This window comes from Aotus nancymaae, unplaced genomic scaffold (genome assembly GCF_030222135.1).
Source record: "Aotus nancymaae isolate 86718 unplaced genomic scaffold, 86718_ANA_hifiasm-v0.15.2.pri h1tg000010l, whole genome shotgun sequence".
Classification (NCBI taxonomy): Eukaryota; Metazoa; Chordata; class Mammalia; order Primates; family Aotidae; genus Aotus; species Aotus nancymaae.
Genome location: NW_026988421.1, coordinates 66,218,716 through 66,244,856, shown reverse-complemented (window position 1 = coordinate 66,244,856; position 26,141 = coordinate 66,218,716). Strand labels below are relative to the sequence as shown.

The window sequence follows — 26,141 nt, the reverse complement described above, 5'->3', positions numbered from 1 at the left end:
TTATCAGAGCCAAAAGCTTGCATGCAGTGTTTCAGCCAAAAGAAAATTTTGCCGCCAAGTTGTAATGCTCTGAAAATTGAATTTTAGAGTCTAATTGAATTTCTGAAAGAAATACTCACTGGTACAAACAATAATTATTCTGAAAAAACATTTGGTAATATACCTCTTTAATTAAATATCTATTGGTATTATATTTTCAAGAGCTTTTGATTATAGAAATTGATTATAAACCAAAAAGAATACATTCTCTAAGAACCATTTAGACTAACATGTGTGTGTATATATATACATACGTATATAAGCCTAGAATATATATATATTATGTATATATGTGTATATATGTAAATAAAGTCTATAAATGTGTAGGTAAATGTCACTATCATCTAGATATCCATTCATGCATACAAAATGCATTTACAAGATAGCACGTACAATTCTACACCAGAAAGTTTTCCAGCTCTAACAAATTCTAACTAAAGAGAAGTCTTAGAATTGGAGCTTATTTGGCAAAAGCTTTGTGAAACACAGTTAACCAAATATGGACTAGATCACATATGGACATTTTCTTGGGTCATGCGGCCTCTGGATGTATTTCTACAAGAAGCTTTATCCTACTAAAGCCTATTGGTGTTGACTTTATGATTAAGTGTAAAGAGGGATCAGCCAGTAATCCTTTAAATATATAAATTTTGAGGTATACTGTAAGACAGGGCTTTTTAAAACCTTGATGCAATTAATAATTTGGGCCAGATAATTCTCTGTTGTGGATTGGCTGTCCTGTGCACTATAGGATATATAGCAGCATCCCTGGCTTCTACCCACAAAATGCCAGTGGAAGACCCAACTCTTTCACACCAGCCAGTTGTCATAACCAAAAGGAAGGGGGAAAGTTGTTTCTTCTTGAAAACCACAGTTGTAAGCAAATGAGTTAATGTGGTATAGAACAGATTAGACTAGTCTGGGATTCAAGAGGCTGGGTTCTAATATAGCTGTTTTTGTTTCTAATTTTGAGACCCTGGGAAAATGACCTAATCCAGCAGTTCCCAAAGTGCAGCATGAAGAACAGTATTCCTAAATCACTTGAGTACTTTATATACTACACAGACAAGCCCACTTAACTTTCTCGGGCTATGTATTTTTCTATTTAGTATTTTAAAAACATGTATTCAGTAGGGACTTTTCAGTTAGGCTCTAATGCCATAGCTTGTAGTAAACCAACTCCCATGCCATAAAAAGGTAGAAAAGCTTAAATTTTTTTAAAAAAAAGAAGGTATGAGAGAGCTGACAAAGTAGTCAAAATTTGATAGGAGAAGGTTTCAGAGAGAAGAGAATCTTAAAGAGCTAAACTGACATTCAAAACGCCATTTTCCCCCTAGTGTATTTGCAGATTCCTGTGTTGGGTAAGAAGCTAAGAATGTGGGCAATGAACTATTACCAAGAGGTAGAGAAGCCAACACAACTTTTGTAGTCTCTAGTGGGTGGTGAGACAAAAATTTGAGTTTGGGAGTATCAAGACAGACTGACTAAGGGTCATAATCCCGAAAAGAAGGGGAAAACAATAAAGTAGGCCTGAAACTCAGGAGAGGAAATACTCTACTTGAGGTATTTGCCAAATTTGTCAAGAGGCAGGACAAGAGGCCAAGATACCAAGTAGAAAACCTCCATAAGGCAGAGTGGTGATTTTGCTAGTTGTATGGTACACAAAACAAATAAAATTTGGAGTTCAGAATCCATTAATGAGTAGGGATCTCATAAACACTCCAGGATTTCAGTTGCGATTCCAAGAGGGCTATGGTATAGAAGTGGAAGCAAATGAGAGGTAGACTGGGTCTTAAAAAATCTATAACCCAACCATTAGGTGGCTTAGTACTAGATCTAATTTTATTCTACACTAACAGAAACTCTATAATTTATTATTGACAATGTTTAACATTTGATAAAAAATTATCAGATCAACCAAGAAATAAGCCCCAAAGGGATATACATACCAAACCAAAAAAAAAAAAAAACCCCAAAAAACAGATCCATATACTACCCAAAGTGATATGCCAATTCAACACAATCCTTATCAAAATACAAATGACATTCTTCACAGAAATAGAAAAAACAAAATCCTAAAATTTGTGTGGAATCACAAAAGACCCTAAATGGTAAAAGCATCCTGAGCAAGAAGAACAAAGCTGGAGGTATCACACCATCAGACTTCAAGATATATGACAAAGCTGTAGTAACCAAAACAGCATGTTACTGGCATCAAAAGAGACACAAAGAGCAATAGAACAGAACAGAGCACCCAGAAATTAATCCACATATCTATAGTCAACTGATTTTTGACAAAAGCACCAAGAATAGTTACTGGAGAAAGCACAGTTTCTTCCATAAATGGTGCTGGGAAAACTAAATATGCATCTAGCCATATTTTTTATAGAGAGTGAGAGCTAGTTTATTTTTAAAAAACTCCTAGCTCCTATAGACTCCTATAGACTCCTAGCTCTCACCCTCTATAAAAATCAACTCAAAATGGATTAAATGTAAGACCCAAAACAATAAAATTACTAAAAGAAACATAAAGGAAATGCTTCAAGACATTGGTCTAGGAAAAGGTTTTATGAGTACAACCTCAAAAGAACTGGCAACAAAAGTAAAAATAAACAAATGGGATTGTGTCCAACTAAAAACCTTCTGCATAGCAAAGAAAACAATCAACAGAGCGAAAAGAAACCCTATGGAATGGGAAAAAATATTTTCAACCTACTCATTTAATCAGATATGGGATTAATATTCAGAATACACAAGGAACTTAAAACATCTCAGTAGGAAAAAAAAAGCAAAGTAAAAAACACCCTCTAGTCTGTTTAAAAAATGGGCAAATGATCTGAACAAGCATTTCTCAAAAGATGTACAAATGGCCAAAAAATGTGAAAAGAAGCTCATCATCAGTAATCATCAGGAAAATGCAAATCAAAACCAGTGAGATATCATCTCACCCTAGTAAAAATGGCTACTATTAAAAAGAAAAAATAATATCAAATGCTGGTGAGGATGCAGAAAAAATAAACCAACAGAACTACTATATGACATAGCAATCCCACTACTGGGTATTTCTCCAACAGAAGGGAAATTAATATGTTAAAGAGACATTTGCACCCCCATGTTTAATGCAGCATTATTCACTATAGCCAAGACATGAAATCAACCCAAATGTCCAACAACACATGAATGGATAAAGAAAGTGTGGTTTATATACATGATAGGATACTACTTATCTATAAAGAAGAATTAAATCCTGTCATTCATTGTAACATGGATGTAACTGTAAGACATTATGTCACATGAAATAAGTCAGGAACAGAAAGTTAAACACTATGTGTTCTCACTCATATGTGAAAGCTAAAAAATGTTGATTTCACAGAAGTAAAAAGTTGAACAGAGATAGAGGCTGGGAAGGGTAAGAAGAAGGAGGAAATAGGGACAGATTTTTAAAAGTATACAAAATTTGAGCTAGATAGGAATCAATTCTAGTGTTCTACAGCATTGGAGGATAACTACAGTTAACAATAATATATTATATAGTTTCAAACAGCAAGAAGGAGGATACTCAATGTTCCCAATACAAAGAAATGATAATTGTTTGAGATGATGGATAGGCTAATTACCCTGCTCTGATAACCATACATTGTATATATCAAAACTTCACTATGGGCTGGGCATGGTGGCTCATGCCCATAAACTCAGCAATGTGGGAGGCCAAGGTGAGAGGATCATTTAAGCTCAGGAATTTGAAAACAGCCTGGGCAACACAGCGAGACCTCATCTCTAATAAAAATTTTAAAAATTAGCCGGGTGTGGTGGCAGGTGTCTGTAGTCCCAGCTATTCAGGAGGCCGAGGTGGGAAAATTGCCTGAGCCTGGAAGATCCAGGTTGCAGTGAGCTGTGATCACACCATTGCATGCTGACCCTCTGGCCTGGGCGACAGAGCAAGACCCTATCTCTTAAAAAAAACAACAACACCAAACCCATCGCTATGTACCCCAAAAATAGTTGCAATTATTATGTGGAAATTAAAAAAATAAAATATCTTTAAAAATCAGACCTACAAATGACTGAGATATTGTAGTTTTCAGACATAGAATTTATTAATACTATGATTAATATGTTAGACAAAATAGATGACAAGGTAGAGGATTACACTCTAGAACTAGGATAAATAAGAAATAATCAGATACTTTAGAAAGTACTCACTGGATTTTTTTTTTTTGGAGACAAAGTCTCACTCTGTTGCCCAGGCTGGAGTGCAGTGGCATGATCTTGGCTCACTGCTGTAACCTCTGCCTCCTGGGTTCAAGCAATTCTCCTGCCTCAGCCTCTCAAGTAGCTGGGACTACAGGTATGTGCCACCATGCCCAGGTAATTTTTGTATTTTTGGTAGAGATGGGATTTTACCATGTTGGCCAGGCTGGTCTTGAACTCCTGGCCTCAAGTGATCTGGCTGCCTTGGCCTCCCAAAGTGCTGGGAATACAGACATGAACCACTGAACCCAGCAGCACTAGATGTTTTGAAATGCAGATGGGACAAAGCAAAAGAGAGAATCAGGGAACTAAATGCCAGGTCAGTGCAAAATATACAGCCTGAAGCTTGAAAAGAAAAAGGGGTAAAAATACAAAAAAAGAGCATAAAAGGCATATGGGATACAATGAAAAGATCTAGTATATGTATAACTAGGTTCCCAAGTATAAAGAAACAGATCTAGTATCTAAAGAGGTAATGACTGAGAATTTTCCAAGTTGATGGAAGTCATAAATCACAGATTCAAGAAGCACTAAAAACCCCAGCAGGATAAATAAAAGGAAAACCAGAACTAAGGATAAAGTTAAAAGTTTGACAAATTCTAAAAAGCAGCTAGAGAAAAGACAAATATATACAAAAGAACAGAGTAAGAGTAACAGCTGACTTCTCAACAAAAATAAGAGAATCTAAAAGATAATGAAAGATCATCTGTAAAGAGCTCAAAAAGCATAACTTCTAGCACAGAGAACTCTACATATTGAAAGGCAAAAGGCAACATTTTCAGAAAAACAAAAAACTAAGAATTCAGGCTTAGGCATGGTGGCTCATGCCTGTAATCCCAGCAGTACGGGAGCACAAGGTGGGTGAATCACTTGAGCCCAGGAGTTCGAGACCAGCCTGGGCAAGATAGTGAGACCTTGTCTCTTTAAACAATTTAAAAAAATTACCGTGATGGTACATGCCTGTAATCCTAGCTACTCCAGAGGCTGAGGTGGGACGACTGCTTGAGCCCAGGACACGGAGGCTACAGTGAGCCTGGATAGCACCACTGCACTCCAGCCTGGGTGACACAGCAAGACCCTCTCTCTCAAAAAACAAAAACAAAAACCAGAAAACAAAATAACATCGGATCAAATCCAATAAGACATTAAAAAGATACTATGTCAATGTTGGCATTATTCCAAGAATGCAAAGGTGAATTACCTTTCCAAAATCAATCTGTAATTCAAACATTAAAAGTAAAAAGGGAGGCCAGGCACGGTGGCTCACGCCTGTAATCCCAGCACTTTGAGAGGGTGAGACGGGTGGATTACTGGAAGTCGGGAGTTCAAGACTAGCCTGACCAACATAAAGAAACCCTGTCTCTACTAAAAATACAAAATTAGCCAGGCGTTGTGGCACATGTCTGTAATCCCAGTTAGGGAAAGGATATTTCTGTCAATGAATGAAGTTGGGTTAAATGGTTATTCATATGTGCAAAATAAATGAATCATTCTCCCTACCCTACATCATATTTATAAAAACTAATCTTAGATGAATTGTGCTAGTTGAAAAAGGTAAAAGAATAAAAGTTTTAGAAAAAAACAACAGAAGAATATCTTGACAAGTTTGAGATATGCTATGATTTTCTTTAAAGGAACTTGAGAAGCACTAATCATAAGGGGAAAACATTATGAATTATACTATATTAAAATCAAGAGCTTCTGTTTATCAAAAGATACCATAGAGTGAAAAGGCAAGCCACTGAGTAGCAGAAGATATCTGCAATACATTTATCTAACAAAAGACTTGCATACAGGCTGTAAAAAGAATTCTAAATCAGTAAGACAATTATATATGGGCAAAAGACCTCAACAGCAATACCATCAAAGAAGATATCCAAATGCCAGTAAGCAAGGCAGGGGGCAGTGGCTCACATCTGTAATCCCAGTACTTTGGGAGGCTGAGGCAGGTGGATCACTTGAGGTCAGGAGGTCAAGACCAGCCTGGCCAACATGGTGAAACCTCATCTCTACTAAAAATAAAAAAATTAGTTGGGTGTGATGGCAGGCGACTACTCAGAAGGCCAAGGCAAGGGGATCACTTGAACGCAGGAGGTGGAGGTTGCAGTGAGCCAAGATCACATCACTGCACTCCAGCCTGGGCGACAGAGTGAGGCTCCATCAAAAAAAAAAAAAAAAACACCAAAAACAAAAACAACAACAAAAAAAACTATACATAAAAAAAATGCCAGTAAGCAGATGAAAAGGAGCTCCATCTCACTATACATCAGAAAAATTTCAATAAAAATCATTATTAGGTCTATTACATACTCATCAGAATGGCTAAAATTAAAAAGATGGAGAGTAGCAAATACAGGTAGAGTTGTGGAACAATTAGAGCTGTCTCATAAAATTGGGGCAGTATACATTGGTACCACCAAGTCTGGAGCTGAAAAATGTAACTCTTTGGTATCACAACTATGGTGGTGATTACATGAGCTTATGTAATTGTCAAAACCCATAGAACGTGACACTAAAAAGGTGAATTTTATTTATTGAGCACTTTGGGAGGCTGAGGTCGGTGGATCACGAGGTCAGGAGTTTGAGACCAGCCTGACCAACATGGTAAAACCCCGTCTCTACTAAAAATAATAATAAAAAAAATTAGCCGGGTGTGGTGGTGTGTGCCTGTAATCCCAGCTACTCAGGAAGCTGAGGCAGGAGAATCAATTGCACTGTTGCACTTCAGCCTGGGCAACAAGAGTCCTGCGCAACAAGAGTGAGACTCCATCTCAAAAAACAAAACGAAACAAAACAAAACAAAAACCAATATAATAAATGAAAAATTTTAAAACAGGGACATACAAACAGCCAACAAACATGAAAAATGCTCAGGATCACTAATCATCAGAAAAATGCAACATAATGAGATATTATTGCAACTGTCAGCATGGCTATTATTAAAAAGTCAAAAAATTAAATTTTGGTGAGGAACCAGAGAAAAGGGAACATTTACATACTGTTGGTGGGAATGTAAGTTAGTTCAGACCCTGTGGAAAGCAGTTTGGAACTTTCTCAAAGAACTAAAAACAGAATTACCATTCAACCCAGCAACCCAACTATTAGGTATTTACCCAAAGGAAAAGAAAGTGTTCTGCCAAAAAGATACCTGCACCCTTGTGTTTATTACAGCATTATTCATAATGGCAAAGTGATGGAATCAACCTAAGTATCCACCAACAGTGGACTGGATAAAGAAAATGTGATACATATACACCATGGAATACTATGCAGCCATAACAAAGATGGAAATAATGTCCTTTGCAACACAGATGCAGCCAGAGGACATTATTCTAAGTGAATTAACACAGAAACAGAAAATCAAATGCTGCACACTGTCACTTATAAGTGGGAAGTAAACAATGGATACACATGGACACACATGGACATAAAGGGGGAGGCAGGAAGTGGGTGGGGATGAGTTAAAAACTATTGGGTACTATATTCACTCTTTGGGTGATAGGTTCAATAGAAGCCCAAACCCCAACATTATGTAATATAACCATATAACAACCCTGAAAAAGTATCATGCCCTCCCCACAAATCTAAAAAAGAAAACAAAAGGTAGGACTGTATTTACCAAAAACTCACTAGGTGATCTTGATATGACAGAACCAGTCTTCCAGTTGAAAACCTCTCACTTAATATATTTTCTCCCTTTGTGAAAAATTAGAATTTAAACAAGAATTCTGAGTGTTCAGAAAAGTCTACAATTTAGGCCGGGTGCGGTAGCTCATGCCTATAATCATAGCACTTTGGGAGGGAGGCCAAGGCAGGCAGATTACTTGAGCTCAGGAGTTTGAGACTAGCCAGGACAACATGGCAAAACCCAGTCTCTACCAAAGAAAAAATACAAAAATATTAGCTGGGCAGGGTGGCATGTTCCTGTGGTCCTGGCTACTTAGGAGGCCGGGACAGGAGGATCCCTTGAGCCTGGCTGAGGTTGCAGTGAGCCATGATTGTGTCATTGCACTCTAGCATGGTGACAGAGCAAGGCCTTGTCTTAAAACAGAAAAGTCTACAATTTATTTTTCAGTGGACCTTTTTAACTGGATACACATTATTTCCAATTTAGAACAAAAGTCATATTGTTTTCTCCAATTTTTGGTGATTTATTTAGCACAGAAACTTGGGAAAGTTTAAACTTTCTATAAAGTACTATATATGTATTTACATACATACATATGTGTTTACTATTTTACTACAATGCTTAATATAATAAGGTGTTATTATATGGAGATCTCATTAATAGTTGCTCTCCAACAGGTAAAGAACATTGTTAGTTTTTCTAGTTTGTAAACACAGAAATAATTTCCTTCACCTGATTGCCATGTTATTAAACAGATTCATTGAATATTTATAAAGAGGATCAAAACGGACAGTCATCTTTTCTGCTTTCATCCCCAGCATCTTACTCTTTTGGTTATGTTTAACTTTTTTTAATTGAAAAATAAGCTTAAAAAATAAAAAATACACATAAAATTTACCATCTTAAGCATTACTGAATATACAGTTCAGTGCTATTGTATATTCATATTATTGTGCAACCATCACCACCCATCTTTACAACTTTTTCATCTGGGAAAACTGAAACTTTGTATCCATTAAACAATAACTCCCATTAGCCCTCCTCCAGGCCCTGGCTACCATCATTCTACTTTCTATCTATAAAGTTAACTACTCTAGGTATGTCACATACATTGAATCACACAGTATTTATCCCTTTGTGTCTGGCTTATTTCACTTAGCATAATGTCTTCAAGGTTCATCCATGTTGTAGTATATGTTAGAATATACTTTTTTAAGGCTAAATAATATTCCATTGGATGTATAATATCACATTTTATGTATTTGTTCATCTGTTGATGGACACTTGGATTGCTTCTACCTTTTGGTTATTTTGAATAACGCTGCTATGAACATGGGTGCACATGTATCTGTTTAGGTTCCTGCTTCAATTATTTCAGACCTCTACTTAGCTCTAGAATTGTCCAGCCTGTTACTTTTAATATTCTTCAGTGTCCAGTCTCCCTTGAAAAATTTTTTTGGAACTCAATTAGCTTGCAAGGACTAAAACAATGATTGTTTTGTGACAAAACCTCTAGGGTGGAAGGAAATCCAATCTGAAAGAGGTATGACTCATAAAACAGGGTGACTGAGAAATATGTTAGATTCACAGGCAATTTAAAGAATAAAATTATAAAATAAAGAGGAGATAAGTCTGTAGAATAAACTTCCAAGGAAACATTTTGATACATTATTGCTAAGTGCTACAAAATTAACAGTGTGATCATTTAAAAATAGGTTTGGGTGGCTGGCAAGATGTCCGAATAGGAACAGCTCAGGTCTGCAGCTCCCAGTGAGAGCAACACAGAAGGCAGGTAATTTCTGCATTTCCAACTGAGGTACCTGGATCATCTCATTAGTACTGGTTAGACAGTGGGTGCACCCCATGGAGTGCGAGCCAAAGCAGGGTGGGGCACTGCCTCACCTGGGAAGCGCAAGAGATTGGGGAACAACTCCCTCTCCTAGACAAGGGAAGCCATGAGGGACTGTGTCATGAGGAATGGTGCATTCTGGCCCAGATACTATGCTTTTCCCATAGTCTTTGCAATCTGCAGACCAAGAGATTCCCTTGGGTGCCTATGCCACCAGGGCCCTGGGTTTCAAGCACAAAACTGGGTGGCCAATTGGGCAGACACTGAGCTAGCTGCAGGAGTTTTTTTTTTTCATATCACAGTGGCACCTGGAACGCCAGCGAGACAGAACTGTTCACTCCCCTGGAAAGAGGGCTGAAGCCAGGGAGCCAAGTAGTCTAGCTCAGTGGATCCCACCCCCATGGAGCCCAGCAAGCTAAGATCCACTGGTTTGAAATTCTCACTGCCAGCACAGCAGTCTGAAGTTGACCTGGGATGCTTGAGCTTGGTTAGGGAAGGGGTGTCTGCCATTACTGAGGCTTGAGTAGGAAGTTTTCCCCTCACAGCGTAAACAAAGCTGCCAGGAAGTTCAAACTGGGTGAACTCACTGCAGCTCAGCAAAGCCACTGTGGTCAGACTGCCTCTCCAGATTCCTCCTCTCTGGGTAGGGCATCTCTGAAAGAAAGGCAGCAGCTCCAGTTAGGGGCTTACACATGAAAGCCCCATCTCTCTGGGACAGAGCACCTGGGGGAAGGGTTGGTTGTGGGCACAGCTTCAGCAGACTTAAATGTTCCTGCCTGCCGGCTCTAAAGAGAGCAGAAGATCTTCCAGAGTTCAAGCTCTGCTAAGGGACAGACTGCCTCCTCAAGTGGGTCCCTGACCCCCATGCTTCCTGACTGGGAGATACCTCCCAGCAGGGGTCGACAGACATCTTATATAGGAGAGCTCCCACTGGCATCTGGCAGGTGCCCCTCTGGGATGAAGCTTCCAGAGGAAGGAACAGGCAGCAATCTTTGCTGTTCTGCAGGCTCTGCTGGTGATACCCAGGCAAACAGGGTCTTGGGTGGACCTCCAGCAAACTCCAGCAGACCTGCAGCCAGAAGGGGCTGATTGTTAGAAGGAAAACAAGCAAACAGAAAGGAATAGCATCAACATCAACAAAAAGGTCATCCACACAAAAACCCCACCTGAAGGTCAGCAGCATCAAAGACCAAAGGTAGACAAATCCATGAAGATGAAGAAAAACCAGCTCAAAAAGGCTGAAAATTCCAAAAACTGCAATGCCTCTTCTCCTCCAAAGGATCACAACTCTTTGCCAGGAAGGGAACAAAACTGGATGAAGAATGAGTTTGACAAATTGACAAAAGTAGGCTTCAGAAGGTGGGTAATAACAAACTCCTCCGAGCTAAAAGAAGCATGTTCTAACCCAAAGCAAGAAAGCTTTTTTCAAGAACTTTGAGAAAAGGTTAGAGGAATTGCTAACTAGAATAACCGGTTTAGAGAAGAACATAAATGACCTGATGGAGGTGAAAAACACAGCACAAGCACTTTGTGAGGCAAACACAAGTATCAATGGCTGAATTGATCAAGCAGAAGAAAGGATATCAGAGATTGAAGATCAACTTAATGAAATTAACACATGAAGACAAGGCTAGAAAAAAAAACAATGAAAAAGAATGAGCAAAGCCTCCAGGAAATATGGGACTATGTGAAAAAAACCAAACCTACATTTGATTGGTATACCTGAAAGTGATGGGGAGAATGGAACCAAGTTGGAAAGCACTTTTCAGGATATTATCCAGGAGAACTTCCTCAACCTAGCAAGACAGGCCAACATTCAAATTCAGGAAATACAAAGAACACCATAAAGAGACTCCTCAAGAAGGGCAACCCCAAGACAAATAATCATCAGATTCACCAAGGTTGAAATGAAGGAAAAAATGTTAAGGGCAGCCAGAGAGAAAGGTCAGGTTACCCATAAAGGGAAGCCCATCAGACTAACAGTGGACCACCCTGCAGAAACTCTACAAGCCAGAAGAGAGTGGTGACCAATATCCAACATTCCTTTTAAAGAAAAGAAATTTCAACCCAGAATTTCATATCTGGCCAAACTAAGCTTCATAAGCAAAGGAGAAATAAAATCCTTTACAGACAAGCAAATGCTGACAGATTTTGTTACCACCAGGCCTGCCTTACAAGAGCTCCTGAAGGAAGCGCTAAATATGGAAAGGAAAAACTGGTACCAGCCACTCCTAAAACATACCTAAGTGTAAAGACCATTGCCACTATGAAGAAACTGCATAAATGAATGGACAAAATAACCAGCTAGCATTATAATGACAGGATCAAATTCACACATTACAATATAAACCTTAAATATAAATGGGCTAAGTTTTCCAATTAAAAGACACAGACTGGCAAATTGGATAAACAGTCAAGGCCCATCAGTGTACTGTATTCAGGAGACCCACCTCACGTGCAAAGATACACATAGTCTCAAAATAAAGGGATGGAGGAATATATACCAAACAAATGGAAAGCAAAAAAAAATTAGGTGTTGCAATCCTGGTCTCTGATAAAACAGACTTTAAACCAACAAAGATCAAAAAAGACAAAGAAGGGCATTACATAATGGTAAAGGGATCAATGCAACAAGAGCTAACTATCCTAAATACATATGCACCCAATACAGCAGTACCCAGATTCATAAAGCAAGTTCTTAGAGACCTATAAAGAGACTTAGACTCCCAAACAATAATAGTGGGAGAGTGTAACACCCCATCATCAATATTAGAGAGCCCAACAAGACAGAAAATTAACAAGGATATTCAGGACTTGAACTCAGCTCTGGACCAAGTGGACCTAATAGACATCTACAGAACTCTCTGCCCCAAATCAACAGAATATACATTCTTGTCAGCACCATATGACACATATTCTAAAACTGACCACATAATTAGAAGTAAAACACTCTTCAGCAAATGGAAGAGAATGGAAATCATAACAAACAGTCTCTCAGACCACAGAGCAATCAAATTAGATCTGAGGATTAAGAAACTCAATCAAAACCACACAACTACATGGAAACTGAACAACCTGGTCCTGAATGACTACTGGGTAAATAATGAAATTAAGGCAGAAATAAATAAGTTCTTTGAAATCAGTGAGAATAAAGACCCTATGTACCAAAATCTCTGGAACATAGCTAAAGCACTGTTTAGAGGGAAATTTATAGCACTAAATGCCCACAGGAGAAAGTGGGAAGATATAAAATCAACACCCTAAGATCACAATTAGAAGAACTAGAGAAGCAAGAACAAACAAATTCAAAAGTTAGCAGAAGACAGGAAATAACTAAGATCAGAGCAGAAGTGAAGGAGATAGAGACACAAAAATCCTTTAAAAAAATCAGTGAATTCAGGAGCTGGTTTTTTGAAAAGATTAACAAAATAGACAGACTGCTACCCAGACTAATAAGGAAGAAAACAGAAAAGAATCAAATAGACACAATAAAAAATGATAAAGAAGAGATCACCACTGATCCCACAGAAATACAAACTACAATCAGAGAATACTATAAACACCTCTATGCAAATAAACTAGAAAATTTAGAAGAAAGGGATAAATTCCTGGACACATACACCTTCCCAACACTAAACCAAGAAGAAGTCAAATCCCTCAATATACCAATAACAAGTTCTGAAATTGAGGCAGTAATGAATAGCATCCCAATCAAAAAAAGCCCAGGACCAGACAGATTCACAGCCAAATTCTACCAGAGGTACAAAGAGGAGCTGGCACCATTTCTTCTGAAACTATTTCAAATGATAGAAAAAGAGGGACTCCTCCCTAACTCATTTTATGAGGCCAGCATCATCCTGATACCAAAACCTGGCAGAGACACAACCAAAAAAGAAAATTTCAGGCTAGTATCCCTGATGAACATTGATGCGAAAATCCTCAATAAAACACTGGCAAACTGAATCCAGCAGCATATCAAAGAGCTGATCTACCACGATCAAGTCAGCTTAATCCCTGGGATGCAAGGCTGGTTCAACATATGCAAATCAACACACATAATTCATCACATAAACAGAACCAATGACAAAAACCACATGATTATTTCAATGGATGCAGAAAAGACCTTCGATAAAATTCAACACCCTTTTATGCTAAAGACTCTCAATAAAGTGGGTATTGATGGAATGTATCTCAAAATAATAAGTGCTATTTATGACAAACCCACAGCCAATATCATACTGAATGGGCAAAAGCTGGAGGCATTCTCTTTGAAAACCAGCGCAAGACAAGGATGCCCTCCCTTACCATTCCTATTCAATTTAGTATTGGAAGTTCTGGCCAGGCTAATTATGCAAGAGAAAACAAAGGGTATTCAAATAGTAAGAGAGGAAGTCAAATTGTCTCTATTTGCAGATGACATGATTGTATATTTAGAAAACCCCACTGTCTCAGCCCAAAATCTCCTTAAGCTGATAAGCAATTTTAGCAAAGTCTCATGATACAAAATTCATGTGCAAAAATCACAAGCATTCCTATACACCAATAATAGAGAGCAAAATCATCAGTGAATTCCCATTCATAATTGCTACAAAAAGAATAAAATACCTAGGAATACAACTTACAAGAGATGTGAAGGACCTCTTCAAGGAGGACTGCAAACTACTGCTCAAGGAAATTAGAGAGGACATAAACGAATGGACAAAGATTCCATGCTCATGGATAGGAAGAATCAATACCGTGAAAATGGCCATACTGCCCAAAGTAATTTATAGATTCAATGCTATCCAAGAACTTAAAGTATAATTAAAAAAAAATAGGTTTAAGTTACAATGATTCCTAATTAGCCTTATAATATGTGTGTTAGCACTGCCTTGTGCCATTCTGGAATGTCACTTATGGTAAATTAAGGGATAGTTTCCCTCCCTATCTTCCATTAGTATTTTAATGCTAGGAGGTGGGAAAAAGCTGATCCATATTCAAGAGGAAAGGAGGGAAAACAATAACAAATTGGCATCTCTTTTCTGAATTGCCCGACAGGCCAAGCATTTTTATGTTCTTAATCATTATTAAATGACTTAACATGACACCCTGAGCCTGGCAAATGATTGCATCCTGACATGAGAACGAATTACAAATGAAATGAAAGATCAAGCCGTATTAGAGAACTGCCTCTGGGAAATGAAAATCTTTAATTCTCTTTTATTATTGACATTTATTTGGCTGCCATGAATAACAACATAGCAAAGAGATTCAGCTATGCTTGTGCATTGAATAGCTTATCCGAGGGCTCAAAACTGCATTAACATTTATCATGTTTGCTTTTGTAGCTGACACCACTGAACAGATTCTCTATCCATCTTGTATTTATCATGCATTGCAGATATAGTGCATCCTCTAATTTAAGTTCATTTTCATATGGCAGGAATAGCAAAGATTAGCCAGTGTCTTTCCTCAAATAAATTCCAGCTTGTAAGCATTCCGAAGAATGCCTTAATAGATTTAATAAAGAATAAAATGAGTTCACAAGGAAATTCAGTCACAGGATAGGGAGGTTAATTTTCAATTTGGGGAACCTGCAAATTCACAATGAGGAAGACACTTGCTTGTACAGTATGTATATCTAGAATATATAAAGACTTAAAATGAATGTCTCCACAAAGAGCAACCAAATAATATTTTGTAAATCTGAAGGTAGTACTACAATTTCTGTAAGACACCTGCATGTTTTTCACTTTTCTAAACTGTTGCTAAGACAGGAATAGTCCATATACTATAGAAATAAAGCAATTCAGATAGTTTGTATCAATGCAGGGGTATCTTTTCACAGTTTTTTTTCTCTCTTGTACAGATTAACAACGAAGCTCTTCCTGCCACCACAATAAAAGATTGCTAGTACCTGTGCCCTTGCTTACTTGATCCTCTTTGACTCCACTGCCCTCCTTCCCTTTTTTTGGGGGGGAGACAGGGTCTTGCTCTGTCACCCATGCTGGGGTGCAGTGGAGAGATCATAGCTCAACACAGCCTGGAACTTCTGGGCTTGAGTGATCTTCTTTTGTCAGCCTCCCAAGTAGCCAGGACTATCGGAATGTGTCACTACTCCCTCAGCTAATTTTTTTTTTTTTTTTTTTTTTGGTAGAGATGGGGTCTCGCTATGTTACCAAGGCTGGTCTCCAACTCCTGGGATCAAGCAATCCTCCCACCTTGGCTTCCCAAAGTACTAGGGTTACAGATGTGAGCCACTGTGCCCACTTGCCCTCCTTTCTTTAAATCCTTCCTAGAATTTAAGGATTAGCAGGATATTAATGTATCTTGGGAAAGCCACTCAACATTTCTGAATCTTGTTTGAAAGATTTTTAAAAACTTTTCTTTCTTTTTTAAAGTTTTAATTATGGATAATTTCAAACATATCTACAAGTGAAGATAATAGCATAATGATGCCCCCATATATCCACTGCCTAGCTTCAACAATTAATTCATTACCAGTCTCATTTCATTGATACCCTCACTTTATCTATGACTAACTGAATTACTTTGAAGCAAATTTTTTTGAAACAAATCTCTGAATCTTGCTTTTGACTATTTGGAAATAAGAAAGTTAATCTATATGTATCTATGTATCCTACAATAACATGTTATAAACCTCAAATATACACAATAAAATTTATTTTAAAAAAGAAAGAAAGAAAATATCTTGACAATAATTTCATCTTTGACCCTTTTCAGGCTTTATATTTAATTCAACACACATGTACTTCATATCACTATAACATCTTTCTTCAAGATTTACTGATCCCCTGAGTAAATACAATCCATATAGTTTGCACCAATAGATAAGAACTATAATTATATTTTACTTTGTACTTATATTTTATGAATATTAATTTCCCAATTAGGTCTTTAAAGTTATTATTATTATTATTATTATTTTGAGACAGAGTATCACTCTGTCACCAGGCTAGAGTGCAGTGGCACGATCTTGGCTCACTGCAACCTCCACCTCCCAGATTCAAGAGATTCTCCTGCCTCAGCCTCCCGAGTAGCTCAGACTACAGGCACATGCCACCATGCCTGACTAATTTTTTGTATTTTTAGTAGAGACAGGGTTTCACCATGTTAGCCAGGATGGTCTCCATCTCCTGACCTCATGACCTGCCCTCCTGAGCCTCCCAATAAAGTTCCTATTTTATATTTCAGTGTTCAGCAGAGTACTGAACAAACACAAAGGTAATACTAAATTGCTCTGGTTTACAATAATTACTAATCAACTGATTGGTTTCAATCTGAACAGTACAAACAGAATTAAAACGTTTATGTTTTGGTTTAACACTATTAATCATTTTAATCAATAACATGTTTGCTTACTAGATGAAATTTCTGTTTTATGAGTGCTATAAAATAGATGGTAAAATAAAACCAAAAATGAGATTTTCTTCTTGAAGGAAAAATGGAAAATATAACATAGTTTTGGATTTTAGTTGTTCATAATTGAGTGAATTTTTTTTATTCTAGTGCAGGTATTTTATAAATAAAATATATTCTTTTTTTCAGGAAAGATATTTCTTGATTGACAAAATCCTGAAAATAAGTAAATAAATTATATCAAAGTGGTTTATTAAATTTTAATAAATTATCTTCTTAAACATGAAATATTTTCTACTGAGATACATGGTAGAAATACTTATTAAAATAAAATGTACAGAGCTTTGTATATATTATGATAGAAACAACACAGAATTTTGTAAATAATTAATCTCCATAATAATAGATTCATCACACATTTCCCACATGTACCTGTAGCCACTATAGTGTCATCTCTCCCTTGGGTGAAGATCACGATTCGCTGCCTCTTTGAGTTCACCTTTGGTAGAGCTTGAGTCTTTCTGGCTATGTCTTTAATGTTTTTCGTCTATTAATAGAAAGAAGAAAAAAATTCTCATGACCAATAAAATAAAACAAAACTTTTTTAGTAGATTAACAATTTAGCTTCTGATGATCAAAATAAGAGACCTGCACATCTATTAAGACACATTAAAATTTTTTCAACCATATACAAAAGTAAACAGAATAGCACAGTAACTTCCAAGGAACTCATCAATGATCTACAAAAATTTAAAATGTATGATGAATCTTATTTCACCTACATCCTCATCCACTTGCATTTCATATTATTCTGAAGGAAACCTCATGAACTATATATAATTTCATCTATAAATGTTTTAGTATATATCTTTGAAAGGTAATGATAAACATAACCACAAAACTATTATCATATTTCAAAATTATTAACAATTACTAAGTATCAGCAAATATCCAGGCAGTTTTCAAATTTCAAATTAAAGAGAGGTTATTTTTTTTTTTTTTTGAGACGGAGTTTCACTCTTGTTACCTGGGCTGGAGTGCAATGGCGCGATCTCGGCTCACCGCAACCTCCGCCTCCTGGGTTCAGGCAATTCTCCTGCCTCAGCCTCCTGAGTAGCTGGGATTACAGGCACGCACCACCATGCCCAGATAATTTTTTGTATTAGTAGAGACGGGGTTTCACCATGTTGACCAGGATGGTCTCGATCTCTTGACCTCGTGATCCACCCGCCTCGGCCTCCCAAAGTTCTGGGATTACAGGCTTGAGCCACCACGCCCGGCCAAGAGAGGTTTTTATAAAGAGGAAAATTTAATTATTTTAGAGGTTTAAAGAACATAATTATGCTCACTTTGGAAATAATACAATTCTTATAATGCCAATTTTTCAAAGGACTGATATGAGAGCAAGAAATGCTAATCCTTTCCTAAAAAGACTTAATTTTCTTTAAAAAAGATAAAGTTTAAAAAATGACAAACTAATAATCAAATCCTGTTGCTGTTTTTCACACCACATAGGCCATAAAGTTTTACTGAAATCTTTTTTGAAGTTTTCTGAAATCTTGAAACCTAACTCTTGAGCTAAAAGGCAGAGGTTTTAGAATCATGTTTTCAAATATCTTAGATAATTTGACAATCCATGTCTGTATTCAGTGGGCTTCTAAGACTGTTATAGTTTTGCTAACAAAACTAGTTCATTCTATCACTATGCAAAGTTTCAAATAGTTACAGAGAAAGAAACACCTGTCAGAGGGGAAATACAGCTAAGTGGCATAAATAAAGGATATATAAGAAAACAAATACGATATATGAGAGAGAAACATTGAGGCAAGCAAAGCAGACAAGTCACGATGGTTTGCTATGGTTACAAACATCATCAGAAACTGGCATTTTTAAAGGGATGACAATCTGTAATGAAATATTTTTATATTGTTTGTCCACTAAATATTTAATAAATTCCAGATAATATATGAAGCTAAGCTTCTAATATACCTAACAAGATAACTTTTAGAGGACAGTTGTTTCTAAAAGGAATAGCCATTTGTAGTAGGACAGTGCTGCTGACTTTTTAAACATGCTGAATATTTCACTTTCGATTGCTTATTTTAGAACTGAACTAAGCCTGAACTCTGATAAGATGAGAAGAAATTCCCTCAGTTTTAGAAGACAGACTTTTAGAAATGACTGGTAACAGCTGAAAGGACCAAAAAATGCCATGTAATGTCTTCACTCACCTAAATAAGTGTATGCATTTAATTAAAATGACTGATGTATATTTTGCCAATGTCCTTAACACAAATATATTTACTACTACAGGATTTTTGCCGTGATTAAGTACAGCTCATATTTAATAAAGATAAACAGACAAACACATTCACTTTATCATCTTGAAAGCAGAATCTTATGAATGTCCTAGATGTTCTTTAAAAGAAAGTCTTTCTTCAAGGCGGTATAAGGAATAAATTAAGAATAAAATTCCAGCCAGGCACAGTGGCTCATGCCTGCAATCATAGCACTTTGGGAGGTTGAGGTGGGCAGATCACGAGGTCAATAGATCAAGACCATCCTGGCCAACATGGTGAAACCCCATCTCTACCAAAAATACAAAAATTAGCCGAGTGTGGTGGCACACGTCTGTAGTCCTGGCTACATGGGAGGCTGACGCAGGAGAATCGCTTGAACCTGAGAGGTAGAGGTTGCAGTAAGCCGGAGATCGTGCCACCGCATTCCAGCCTGGCAACAGAACGAGACTTCATCTCAAAAAATAAAAATAAAATAAAAAAGAATAAGATTCCATGGTTGCTTTCTACCAACACTGTGAGAAGATATATTTTGTTGAGAGCTTTGGTAATTTAATCAAAGAACTGTTTCTTATATCTCAAATTAAACCTCATAAAAATGGCAATTAAAGGACAAAATAAATTTTCCAAGTATAAAACACAATTCTTCCAGATTTATGTAAAACTTTATTTCTCCTTCCACAGTATTTCCCCTCCTCTGTCCCCAATAGGTTTTCTTCCCCTTATACTTAAGCTTACACATCTTAACAAATAATGAAATTACAAGGACTTTTAGACTATGACAGGTTTGGACTTACTATTTGTATGATTTGGGGCAGGTTAATAAACCTCTCTAAGCTCTATTTCCTCATCTACAAAACTAAGAAAATATTCACATTAAAAGATGTTGGGGGATAAGTTTGCTAAGATTAGTGGGCAACAGGTTGAAGGAAACAGGATATTTACAGTCTCGAAGTTATGTCCCCCTAAGATATTCATTACAAAAGGAAAAATCATAATGTTATATATAGTAGAGATGTATGTATAGAGTACATCACCTTAACCCAGATAGATCAGTTTAGTGATGCTAAAATTAGTGGATAAAATAGAATATTTCCATAGTCCCAAAGTAGTATCTCCTCCACGATATTTATTAAATACGATGGGAAAGTAGTAACTTTACCTCTGTAAAGTTAAACTGGCAAACACCACCTTAACCTAGTGATCAAGGTTTAGCATCACTAACAATAAGAAACTGTGACACTGTGTAACTCCCTGATATGATGCACCATGAAAGGAACATAATTCCTCTGCTTTTCCTGCCAAAAATGCATAATTTCAATGTAATCATGAGAAAACATCAGAAAAACTCAAATGGAAGGACATTCTACAAAATGATTGACCAGTACTTTTCAAAAGTATAAAGGTCATGAACAACAAGAGTGAAGAACTATCACAGATTAGAAGAGACTAAGGAGACACGACAAATGCAATGTGGGATTAGATTCTGAAACAGAAAAAGGAAATTAGAGAAACAATGGTTGAAACTAGAATAAAGCCTGCATATAGTTCAGTTATTGTAGTTCAATGTTAATTTTCTGTTATTCATTATACTTTGGTTATGTAAGATGTTAATATTAGGGGAAACTGGGTGAAATGTATGTGGAAATTCTGTATTATTTTTTGTAATTTTTCTAAGACTAAAGTTATTTTAAAATAAAAAGTTAAAAATAGTTGTTGTGAGGTAAATAGTTGAAAGATGAGGTAAGTGAAATAGCTTAATGCAATATTCAGCACATACTGAGAACTTAAATATTAATTTCTTTCATCTAATTACTCTCATTTTAATACTCTCTAAAATAGTCACATCCTTAGAGTTCCCCAAAATCTTTAGAAAGCGCCGCAAGAGTTTTGAATATTGAACATTCAATAATAGTATCTATAAGGTAGAAAATGAGGGGGAGGGGTAAGAAGTATGAAAGTTCATAAAATTGAGCTATGTATGAGCCATGTATATAGTTCTAAAGTGCTCATTAAATCTTAAGTTTTCTAGACAGTAGGTACTATTATTATCCCTATTTTATAGATGAAGAAACTAAGAGCCAGGTATAAAGCTCTAAAGTATTCATTAAGGTAGGGCGTGGTGGCTCATGCCTGTAATCCCAACACTTTGGGAGGCGGAGGCAGGTGAATCACTTGAGCCTAGGAGTTTGAGACTACCCTGAGCAACATAGTAAAATCTCATCTCTACAAAAAAAATACAAAAATTAGCCAGGTGTGGTGGCATGTGCCTATAGTCCCAGCTGAAGTGGAAGGATGGGTTGAGCCTGGGAGACAGAGGTTGCAGTGAGCTGAAATGACACCACTGCACTCCAGCCTAAGCGAAAGAGCCAGTCCTGTCTCAAAAAAAAAAAAAAAAAAAGAAAAGAAAAGAAAAGAAAAAAGAGAATGACATTGGAATTTTGATAGGAATTGCACTGAATCTATAGATTGCTTGAACTCAGGAGGCAGAAGTTGCAGTGAGCTGAGATCATACCACTGGATTCCAGCTGGGGCAACAGAGTCAGGCTGTCTCAAAATAATCAATCAACCAATCAATAAAATAAAGTACTCATTAAATCTGAACTACTCTAGGCAGTAGGTAATAATATAATATGCCATTTTATAGATGAAGAAACTGAGTCAGAGAGGTTAAGTAATTTGCCTAAGGTCATAAATTTAAGTAGTGGAGAATAGACTAGCACCCACAAAGTCTGACTCCAAGGATAATACTCGTAACCATTATTATAGTCCTTCTAGAAATGCCAGCAATGTGCTTTTTGTTGTTTTTATCACAAAACTATAGCATGTTCATCCTAAATCATTTTTCTACCACATTCACAAGTCACTCTTGATCTTGTGTTTAAGTTTGCTATTTTTTCTTAATTAAGTTGGCTGATATCTTTACTCCAGTGAATTTCAGTTTTATTTTGTTTGTTTGTTTGTTTTGGAGACAGATTTTCACTCTTATTGCCCAGGCTGGAGTGCAATGGTGAGATCTTGGCTCACTGCAACCTCTGCCTCCCGGGTTCAAGCGATTCTCCTGCCTCAGCCTCCTGAGTAGCTGGGATTATAGGTGCTCGCCACCACATACAGCTAATTTTTGTATTTTCAGTAGAGACAGGGTCTTACCATGTTGGCCAGGCTGGTCTTAAATTCTTGACCTCAGGTGATTCCCCTGCCTTGGCCTCCCAAAGTGCTGGGATTACAGGCATGAGCCACTGTGCCTGGCTGAATTTCAGTTTTTGAATTTCAAGATATTTTTCATTTCTCAAAGTCATTTTGAAATCTAATCTCCTCTTCCCATATGTGAGAATGTGTGAGAGAAAGCTGTGTGGTTTACAGTAAAGAGCACTAGATATAGAGGGCTGAGCTCTTGTTCTGGCTATATGATGTATTAGCTACATGACCTTGAACAAGTCATATGGCCTATTTTTTTTTTTTTTTTGAGATGGAGTCTCACTCTGTCACCCAGTCTGGAGTGCAGTGGCATGATCTTGGCTGCAACCTCTGTTCCGGGTTCAAGCAATTCCCTGCCTCAGCCTCTCGAGTAGCTGGAATTACAGGCACCCGCCACCATGCCCAGCTAATTTTTGTATTTTTAGTAGAGATGAGGTTTCACCACCTTGGTCAGGCTGGTCTTGAACTCCTGACCTCGTGATCTACCTGCCTCGGCCTCCCAAAGTGCTGAAATTACAGGCGTGAGCCACCATGCCCAGCCCATATAGCCTATATTTTCTTTTCTTTTTTTCTTTTCTATTTGAGACGGAGTTTCACTCTTGTTGCCCAGGCTGGTGTGCAATGGTGCTATCTTGGCTCACTGCAACCTCCACCTCCTGGGTTCAAGCAATTCTCCTGCCTCAGCCTCCTGAGTAGCTGGGATCCGCCACCACACCTAGCTAAATTTTTGTATTTTTAGTAGAGATGGGGTTTCACCATGTTGGCCAGGCTGGTCTCTAACTCCTGACCACAGGTGATCCACCCGCCTTGGCCTCCCAAAGTGCTGGGATTATAGGTGTGAGCCACTGCGCTGGTCCATATAGCCTGTTTTTTTAAATCTGTTGAACTGATAAGGCAATACATGCCCTATCTACCTTTCAAGGTTTGTGCAAGTATTACTGTATTAATGATATATTGGGAAAGGTTTCATAAATTGTAAAGCATTTTATAAATGTAAAATTATGCTTTTATTGTCATTGGTGATCACATTATCTTCCAAATCAAAGAACATACTCTCTTCATTCTATTTTCAACCAGCTGGTTATACAAAGGTAAAACACTCCTGTTATAGTCTACCTAGTAATAGGAGTTACTGTAGAAAACCAACTGTAGTGTTTCTACACATTGAGTCATCAAGCCATACCATTTTGTCTTGTTTTCCAAATGGAAACTCCTTTAATAGTTATGTTGTTTATACGATGTGTCAGTGCCAGCTTGATCTCATAGTCCCTCCCCACTCACTCCATTCCAGTCATAATGGCCTTCTGTCAGTTCCTGGAGTAGATAGTACATTAGTTCTCTCTCATTCGGAGCCCTTTATAGTCATGTTCTGTCTGTTTGAAATTTGGTTTGCTGTTTGTCTTGCTTTTTTTTTGTCATTGCTAGATATTCATATTTTTAGGGTCATTCCATAGCCATCATACCTAAAATAGGAACCCTTCCCACATTCTCTTTCACAGCACATTCTCTGGTCACTTCCACCTTGTCTTCAGGGTCTATCAGAGTGGTATGTACATAGTAAGAACTCAGTAAATATTTGTTGAATAAATAAATGATTAAATGAAGAGAATTAGAAGATTAGCTTATCGCTTTCCCTTAACTGAACTGTTCTAAAATTGTCTTCTTCTGGGGTTCAGGCACCTATAAAACAACACTGCACTCTCTTAGCCAGCAGGACCTGATTTAGGGTCTTATTTTCAGAAACTCTGAAACTCTGGGTGATCATCCATTGCATTATTTATATTTGTGAAGAACACAGGAACTTAAGAATCACCTAAAGTAATTCTTTGGTAATCAATACAGCCTGAATACATTCTCTGTAGACTTTCTATCCATGCTGATCAATGGAACTTTCTGTGATGATGTATATGTTCTATCCTGCATTATCCAATAAAGTAGTCATTACCTAGTCTATAGAATACTCAGTATGTGTCTAGTATGACTGAAGGACTGAATTTTAAATTTTATTTAATTTTAATTAATCCTAATTTAAATAGCCACATGTGGCTAGTAGATGCTGTGTTGGATAGCACAATTCCATACTTTTCTCTTTCAGTGGTATAAGATGAAAGAATCCTCATTGGTCAGAGAAAGACTACAAGTCTGGGATCTTCTGGGTAGTCAGGGCTATGGAGGAAGTGAAAAAAGGGAAAAGGATTGCTTTGTTTCCCTTATGAACAGAAATATTATTCTTAGATATCTAAAATAAAAAAAATTAAAATTTGTTACTTGGAGTAAAACAAAATAAATGATCCAATAGAGAAGGTATGAATTCTCTTCATCATTTGGCATTTACTCAGTTGCAGAGACAATGAAAATATAGAGAATATATATATATATTTAGGTTTTTGAGGTATTTTCTTCACTTTATTAAATTTAAATCAATTTTCAATAGTTTAAGAAAGGCTTTATAATGAAACATGCTTTTGAACCCTTATTTTTATTTATGTTCTAAAAATACAAACATTTAATCAGTTGAGCTCAAGAAAAGGTAGATTTAAAAACATACTCCAGTCTGAACTGATTTTCTAGGATAATAAAAGGCTTATAAAACTTTTTACCCCAAGAACTGTCATTTTAAATTCTTAGCAGGTCTGTCATTTAAATCAGGCACTATGCAATTTTCCATCACCTATGTAAAAAAAAATCCTCTCTCTTCTGCTTTGTGTTCTGCCCAGCTCCAGTTTTTATCTCATTCTCCAGTGCCCTCCTAAGCTGCTGCTTCTCACTGAAAATTGCCCAATTCAGTTTAAAGATTTTTTTAAAAAAAGATTATCTAAAATTTGTGGAGAAGCTAACCAGAATAAAAATTAAAAAAAAAAAAAAAAAAAACCAATACCACTGAGAATATTTCCTGATGAATAAACACTGGTTATTTTTAGAGGTGCTTGGATTGGTCTGTCAGCAGCCAGATCACTAGTGGCAATACTCAGTGGCTTTTGGAACTGATTGGGATTTATAGTAGAAAATGAGGGTAGGACAGCAGCACTGATGGAAGGAAAAAATACCTTTCTTTTAATCTTTTCACTTTTTTATTCTCATTCGTGTTCCAAATTTAGAGTCAAAATTAAAGTTAGGAGGGATAAAATGCAGATTTTTGTCTAGTTTGTCACACTAGCCAAGAGCATTAATGCATTTTCATACAGAAAACTACTAAGATAAAGTGATTTATTTTTGTTTTATTCCTTAATAACACCAAGTTTCAAACCTATGCTTTCCTATTTCTGTCTAATGAACTAGGAAACTTTAATGACATTATAAAATTATTGAATTTCCCTAGATAGTGTTCCATACATGGATTATGTTTGATTAACAATATCTACCCTCCTCATGTTTCAAATATATTTTGCAATGCTTGTGATGGTTTTGGGAATCTACAAAGGGACACATCAAGACCCTATGTGCTTTATCTAATCTAACATATCACTGTCAATATCACTGACAGAGCAGTTTTGTTATGTCAAGAGGTAATAAGGTATGC

At 36.9% G+C, this 26,141-nt stretch overlaps 1 protein-coding gene across 2 annotated transcripts in view; it reads right to left on the bottom strand.

Moving 5' to 3' along the window:
- ADK (adenosine kinase) overlaps positions 1–26,141 on the bottom strand; it is a 561,731-nt gene that overhangs the window by 94,656 nt on the left and 440,934 nt on the right. For both annotated transcript variants that reach the window (XM_012460167.2, XM_012460168.2), the window contains exon 9: positions 17,559–17,673. In XM_012460167.2, coding sequence (XP_012315590.1) covers positions 17,559–17,673 — 115 coding nt within the window. The remainder of the gene's footprint in view (positions 1–17,558; positions 17,674–26,141) is intronic.